The 7,677-nt window shown below is 48.9% G+C and overlaps 1 protein-coding gene across 1 annotated transcript; it reads right to left on the reverse strand.

The window, feature by feature from the left end:
- Positions 1-3,620: 3,620 nt before the first annotated feature.
- On the reverse strand, positions 3,621-6,039 carry Nkx1-2 (NK1 homeobox 2). Its single transcript, XM_005351396.2, has 2 exons — positions 5,826-6,039; positions 3,621-4,358 (listed from the first exon to the last, which is right to left on the reverse strand). The coding sequence occupies exons 1-2, from the start codon at positions 6,037-6,039 to the stop codon at positions 3,646-3,648; spliced, it is 927 nt and encodes a 308-aa protein (XP_005351453.1). The 3' UTR covers positions 3,621-3,645.
- Between the last annotated feature and the right edge of the window lie 1,638 nt (positions 6,040-7,677).

Below are 7,677 nucleotides of genomic sequence, written 5' to 3' on the forward strand. Positions count from 1 at the left end.
AAAAAAAAAAAACAGTCAGACACAGAAGAAGCAAGATAAGAACGCTGCACTGAGAAAAGGTACCAAGCCACGTGGCTAAACAAAGACAAGAATTATAGGTTAATTTAAGTTGTAAGAGCTAGTTAATAATAAGCCTGAGCGAATAGGCCAAACAGTTTATAATTAATGTAACTCTGTGTGTTTCTTTGGGGCTGAACAGCTGTGGACTAGGTGGGACAGAAACTTCCATCTACCTCCTTCCTTAAGGCCAACATTTTTGAAGTCTTTTTTTGGCTAAAAAGACATCATTCTACCAGGTACTAAGTTAAATGCTTCCCATATAGTTTTTCAAGGGTCCCCTCTATCTCCTTCTGTGACAGATGTTATACTGAGGAAACTGAGGCACAGGCACCAGGAATTTTCCAAAGTCCTGTTTCCATGGAGGATAGGGTGGTGAACCTTAAATCCAGCCTATCAGGGGTCAGAGGCCATAATTCAACTATGCTTTCCCACCTTAGCTGAGATCCTGGTGAATCACAGCCTGAGGGAACCAGGAGGGGTTTGGTGTGACCCACTTGTGTCTTCTTGGTTGCCTGCCTTCAGCACCTTCAAGCTTTTCTTGGCTCTGAGGAACTGAGTTTCTTTCTCTCTGAATCTGGGTTACAGATTATGTGATGTCATTGCCCTCTTAAATGTATCCAGCAAGTACTGAAGTTCTTATGTTATTCTCCCAGTAGTATTAAATGCTAGGCAGTTGAGAGATGGTTTTTCTTATTTTTGTTTGGTTTTTTGTTCTGTTTTGTTTCGGGGGAGGGGGGGAGTGTCTAACTTAGTAGTCTAAGATGGCCTGAAATTCAAAATGTTGCCCAATCTAAAGTTGAACTCTAAAGGTGATCCTCCTACCTCAGCCTTCCAAGTGCTGGAGTTACAGGTGTATGCCTTTGCTGATGTTACTTCTCAAACAGCTCAGACACACAGCTTGAGGAATCACCGTGAGTCCTAGGCCAGCCTGGTTTACACAGTGAGCTCCTTGACAGGAAAATAGAGCCTTACAGTGAGACTCTGCCTCATGACCTTCCTACAAAATGCCAAAACAATAATTTGTACCTGCCAAATGGATTGGGGATCTCTTAACATGAGAAGTGTTCCCTACTCGTTCCCTTTTTTAAAAGGCTCCCTGGTTACATGCCTTTAAGAGAGAATCAAAAACAGTCACTTTTATAGATTTCCCCAGAAATCTACGACCAAGAAAATGGTTAGACTTTGTAAAGATATCCACCAGACTCTTGGGTTGGGAATAGAGTACTAGGAATTTGTAAAGTAAAGCTAGAACACTCACGTCCTAGAAACCTGATGGGTAGGTATTGATTTAGCCAGTAAACCAGAAATTAATATTTTTTTCAAAGATGCTTTACTTTTGCCAGATCAACCCTGAATGTGTTTGTAAAAATTGCCTACAAATGTTCTAACTTCACGTACATGTAGCACGGATCCATAAGGAAGTATTATTATTAGCTGTGAGCTAGCTGGTGGGAGAAGAGGGACACATATATACATCCTCTGATGATTATAAAATTGTTAAGTTTTGCTAATAATGAGCAAGGAATAATTAACCAAAATGATTACAAAAAGAATTTATTAGGTCAACACAATAAAACAAGTCTAAGAAATTGGTTGGAACATTACTGGGCCTTTTAAGAAGACTAAAGTCACACACTTCGGATATCACTCTGACAGTGTGTGGCATGAGGAAGGATTTTGGGCGACATGACAAGGCTAAGTCTCTACTTCCTCTGAAGTCTATGGTCCTGGCCCCTGGAAGGGCTGGAGTGAAACGTTTTCCACTTAGTGCAGAAATTGGACCTCTTTGTTCAGATCTTATCTTTGAGCATTTGCAGTATCTGTTCACAGACATGGGATGCTGCTGTCAAGGACAAGCGGTCACTGGAGGACAGTTTTACCAGCATGTACAGTGAATAAAATTGTACTCCCTGCTGGAGTAACTTCATTTCTAATCTCATCTGGCACCAACAGTCCTTTGAGAAGTTATGATGCCGTGTTTGGGGACATTATTCTTCAGGATAGAAGGGAAAGAGTCTAGTTACCAAATACACAATGAAATAATTCAAACTCACAAATCTTAGAGTCCCAGAAGATGAAGTCTTCATTTAAGTTGGAAGAAAGGGGAAATATTTTCTATCATTCCTCATAATAATAAAGTTAATTATTTCAAGATTATAATGGTCATAATTTCAGTGTGTGTTTTTAACTTAAAGCTGTTGATCGTTAAATTTAATTTTTAATGGTACAGGCTGCCAAGGAATTGTAGGGAATACAGTATTCATTTAGGTGTTGGCTAGCCTCAAGCTATCAAAAAAGTAAAAATGAAACACAAAATAGGGCAGACGGAGTCATCTGGGTCTTGAGGGGTGACTACAAGACCAAACAACACAGAAAACTAGTATTTCAAACAAAACCAGCAAGGGAACTCCACAGACTACCTTTGCTTTGCTTTAATAAAGAAAGCAGCAGTCAGAACCTATGTGTCCTTGAACCCATTCGCATCAAAGGTTTTGGCCTCCACAACAACTCTTTACACTTGGTAAGTATTTCTTTCCAGGCTCTTACAACTTTTGCTTGCTCACCATCATGAGGAAGAACAACAATAACAACAACAAAAAAATCTGTTTAGAACAAGAATGGTTTTCTAGTCAGAATCTCGGGTATTTTAAATATGTTACACTGTGCTTTCAAAAATGTAGTCAAATGCCTGACTGCAATGCCTGCTGGTGGATCTTGCTCTGTTCCAGCTTGTCAGTTTGGAAGTCCATGAAGGTGTAGGATGGACAGATGAGCACATCACACCAACTCACACACAGACTTCTCCATAGCCTTCGGGTCATCATTCCCTTTACTGTCCTTTTTGTGCATTTGGGACACTGTTGTCGTCTGACGGAGCTATTCTCAAACCCTGTGAGGCAACAGCGATGTGTCTTTTCCAAGTCAGTCTAGGCACAACGCGAAACAACTTCCTGATACGCCTAGAGTCTACACACAGAAAACAAGGTAGTCTGTTAGCATCAGTAACTGGCTCAAGTCTGAAACTCAAATGAAGATCTAGTAATGCTGAGTTAGGCATCTTGAAAATAGTCCATTCCATAGCTGCTTTCTGCTTTGGGTCCAACTGGCTCCAGTTTTGTTCAGGACGTGAGAGGAAGTACTGTGTTGAGCAAATTCCACCACCAGGAAGCAAAGTTCTTCTCGGAACACACTGGGACCTTTAAATATTCAGTCTTTGGTGATAGCAGCTGGTGCCCAGGACATTCTTGGCTCCCTCTGGTCTCCACCCTGGTAACCCTTATTAGCCTGGTATTGACTACCCAGGCCCTTTAAAAACAGAGCCCTGGAAGTGAATGAAAGCGAAGAGCGACGTCCAGAAGCTGGAAGGTTTGAAGTCAGCTTGGTCTGGACACTTTCTTGACTCCTCAGTGGACTGGGTGGTTTGGAGTCCAGCGGGTGGCTTCTCCTCGCCCTCTGGTGGCTGGAGGGAAGGGGCACACAGACACCAACACACCAGGAGGGGGCGGTCAGTGCCCCTCGGTGATGCAGGGGTCCACACCACCATACTGATCACTCGGGAATCTCGATTCGGTTGGAGTACCCGATTTACAGGTGCGGGACATAGAAAGGGGTCAAGTAGGAGGGCCCAAGAAAAGGAGTGAAGGGACTCCCCGTGGCGGCTGTCGTTAACGGGAAGGAGGAAGGGGGAAATATGACGTTGCTAGCCGGATAGGTGGGGAAAGTCTGGAACGGCAGAGCGCCTGGAACCTGGGGGCCAGGACTGCTCCCGGTGCTACTGCCGCAGGCTCCCGCCACTACACCGGGTGTCCCAGGCTGCGGCGTACCACACCCCGCCTGCACTGTGCCGTCGGCCCCCGGGTTCTGCTTCTTCCACTTGGTCCTTCGGTTCTGGAACCAGATTTTGACCTGCGTCTCGGTGAGACTGAGCGACAGAGCCAGGTTCAGGCGTTCGCACACCGATAGGTAGCGCGTGGCTCGGAACTTGTTCTCCAGAGCCACCAGCTGCTCGTAGGTGAAGGCTGTGCGCGCGCGCCGTGGCTTGGCGCAGCTAGGCTCGGATCGCCGGCGCCGGGGCCGCGGGGAGCCGGGAGAGCCGGGGGACGTTGGCAGCCGGTCGGTGCCACTCTCCCCTACTCCAGTCACCACAGCCTGGGCCTCTGGAGAGCCCTGGTGAACCCCCTGCCAGCGCTCCGGCCGCTCCCGCAGCTGCGCGCGCCCCGCGTCCTCAGCTTCCTCCTCCTCTTCCGCTTCCGAGCCTTCCAGGGGGGACGCGGGGCCAAAGCCTCGGCCCGTGGCATCTAAGAGAGAAGGGCAGGGTGACCAGAAAGAAGCCCATAACAACTCCACCCTTCCGCATCCCCAAACCTTCTTGTCCTCCCCTAGAGCACTCAGCTTTCCCTTTGATCCAACTCCACTCTCGCCACTGTGTCCTCTTCTGTCCCCAGCCCGCACATCTTAGGGAGCAGATTCAGGAATGCGGTATCCTCTTGCTCTTTAAAAATCTACCCTTAAATAGTCACCCAAAAAGTATATGTTGGATGGCACCCCATATCAAGAAAGTACAGTGACTTTATCGAGCCGAGGAGAGAGGAGTCGGCTGTACATTATGATATGGGAATGTCAAATGCGTTTACTATTGAATCTCCCCGGTGCCTAGGAGCCTATTTTGCTGTGGGACTCCTAGCAATTAAAAAAGAAGTTATTAAGTCCCCCCTCCCCCCAAAAGGAGAAATTCCCCCTTTCCCATCTTCTCTCTCCGGCCGTGTTAATAGAGTTTCAGATTTGTCCGGGGCCTGATCGATAGATGTCATCTATTAAAGGTAAGTTTTAATCGAACAATATTAGGATCAGACAGGGAAAGGGGGTTTGAAGTCAGTACCTGCAAGCTGCGGGCAGGAGATATGCAGTCGCCAGTAATAGAATATCGATCAAGGAGTTGAGGGGGAGGGGAACGCGGCCCAACAGAGAGACCATCCAAACAATTAATCCAGGCCCTCAGCCGGACCCCAAGCCAGGCCACCAGAGGCTTCTGGGCCCCAGACAATCACTGCCAAACTTAGAAAAGAGGAGCAGGGGACTGTGCTGCCTACAGCCTTCCCCAGGACCAGAGTTCCTAGACCTTCAGCGGCGCCCCTCCAAGGAATCCCATGCCCATGTCCCACTCGGCATGAATCCTTCTGTCTTAAATTCCAGCCACAAACTTTCCTGAACCCTTCCTTTGATGTCAACCACCTTCAGGGGTGAGATGGAATGGTCTAGAAGAGAAAGCACCAAAAGCTTTCTGTCTGCCCACCCCCAGTCCTCTGTCAGGTCCAGGAAAGGTGAAGGCACCGACGGGCTCTGCAGGTGTTTCGGAAGCTTTGAAAATAAGGACCTAATCCTGGTCTCAGTTACCTCAACCATAAAAAAAAAAAGGAGTGGTGTTGATGATACTATATACTTGAAAGGAGTTTTCATAACCTTTACCCCTGCTCCTAGCCCAGGTTCTAGCACGTGGACAGCGTTAAACATTTCCGTCAGATGTGCGAGCCAGGCAGAGCTGTGGCGCTCACGCACTGAGCAGGTGCTCAGGAATGAGGCACATACCTGCCCTGTAATCTCAACCTCATCCCTGCTTCTTTCTTTTTCCAAGGAGGGGTGATTCAGTTCGCACCTGCGCGGGTGCGCCTTCTCTAGTTCCCAGGCCACCAACATCCATTCATCAGACCGTGGCTGCTCCACACACACGGATACCGTCTCAGACTGAAACCACCTCGCATTCTTACCAGGGGTGTCCTGTGACCCGATCGTAGACTCGGGACTGGCGTCTTCCCCTGCTTCCACCTCCGCTAAACTTTTCTTGGCTTCCCGGGCAGCTAGACGCACCGGTGGGAACGCAGCTCGCGTGAATTTTTGAGGATCCAAGATGTCCAGGACAGAGAAGGAAATCTTGTGGTGAGAAGGAGCCGCCTTGGCCCCGCCATCCTGCCAGGCCAGCATACCCGCCTCCCGCGGACTGGAGGCTGGCTTCAACCGGTCCGGGATGGGTGCACTAGGGCTTGTCTTTGGCTGTGGTTCGGTCACAGCGCTCCAGTCTCCAACTGGATTTTCCCCGCCAAGTGAAGCTGGAGAGGGGGGCAAGGAGGCGGGGCGGGAGGAGAGCAGCGGGGGGCTTGCGGATTGGCACTTGCGCTGGCCAGACCCCAGCCACGTGCAGGGTGAGTTCGCAGTTGCCTCGGGACTATCCCGCGTGGCGTGGTGGCGGCTGACTTGGACCAGAGGGATCCTCGCCGGCCAATGCGCCCTCCCGAATCCAGGGGTCACGGTTGCAAGCTGCGCGAGTGTCCTTCCATCCCGTAGAAACTCGTGAAGGGCGCCAGGGAGGCTTTCATATCGAGTATCCCCTCTACTCACACACCTACCTGACTGAAGTTTACTTATTTCTCTTGGAGCACTTGCCATCTGTCCGAGGCTAAGCCTGATCCCTCCGCAATGATGCTTGGCGCATCTCATGCACCATCTGTGAACCACAGTAACGACGTCAGAACCATTTACCTCAAATTTTTAAAGCCTCGGTGTGTTTACAGTTTACAAAGCCCTGGGGTTTTCTCACTCTCTTTTGATTTTCTAAGCTTCCCTGTGAGGTGGGCGTGGCCCGGGACTACAGTCTGCGTTTCAAAGACAGGAAAAATGAGGTTCAAAGATGAGCAAAGATCTATCCAGGGTCACTGCAGTCAACAAGAGTCTGGACTGGGCTAGAGAGATTTTTCCAGCACGTCCTCTTTCTTCCAGTTACCCAGAGTGGCATTTTCGCTGCCCGACAGGACTTCTTCACAGTCACAGATTCCATCATTAGCATCAGAAATTGACTCTATCTCTGACCCCCATCCTCGCCCAACCACAAGAAGGAAAAGGTTGAATTTAAGATCAGAGAAGAGATACGATTAAAAATGGCCCCATTTGCCCACCCCCTTGTCTCCAGGAAGGACAGCCAGCATTGGCGGTGAGAGAAAGCTCACTGTAGCCACACCCGTGGTGACTTTCCTTCTTTTTGTCACCGCTGTGAACATTAGGCATTTATTTCAGCGGTCAGTTCTGAAGCAGCGCTCACTTAGCTCCACTCCCCAGAGCCACCTCGAACCCCGCCGCTCCTTTCTTCTTTGCCCCATGCGGTTCCCAGACAATGTCTTGGCAATTAATATTGTCTGAGCAGGTAAGAAGTAGGAAGAGGAGGGGACTCTTTCGCACTAAAGTGCTGGGGGCTACTAATCCTATCTATTAGTAAAGAGGCATCCTCGGGGGCTAGCTCCTTGTAGCTTTTCTCATTCAAACCTTTTCGTCCCTCCCAGGGGTGCCCACCATATTCCCTGCCGACTTTAAAGCCTTGCCGAAATTTAAGTCAGCTCCAACCTTAAAGCAAAGACGGATTGCTCTTTTAAAGTGGTGGGAAGGAAGTGCCCAGCCCAAGCCCACCAGAACACCCCCCTGCCAAAGGGAATTTGTGCCATGAGAAACTCAGGGAAAAGAGCCCAGAAGCTGAGAGGCTGGGGACCAGGGACAAGGCCTGCAAATCACAGATCCTTCTGGAATGCACACACTTTGTTTTCTGTTTGGATAGCCCTTTGTCACCTCATTCCC

The sequence above is a fragment of the Microtus ochrogaster genome, chromosome 8, assembly GCF_000317375.1.
Source record: "Microtus ochrogaster isolate Prairie Vole_2 chromosome 8, MicOch1.0, whole genome shotgun sequence".
Taxonomy (NCBI): Eukaryota; Metazoa; Chordata; class Mammalia; order Rodentia; family Cricetidae; genus Microtus; species Microtus ochrogaster.

What these genes read in the sequence shown, in the direction of transcription:
- Nkx1-2 (XM_005351396.2), bottom strand. Translation starts at nt 6,039, where the DNA reads ATGCTGGCCTGGCAGGATGGCGGGGCCAAGGCGGCTCCTTCTCACCAC. An exon ending in CGGGTCACAGGACACCCCTG is followed by an intron (nt 4,359 to 5,825) that starts GTAAGAATGCGA and finishes CTTCTCTCTTAG; the next exon opens with ATGCCACGGGCCGAGGCTTT.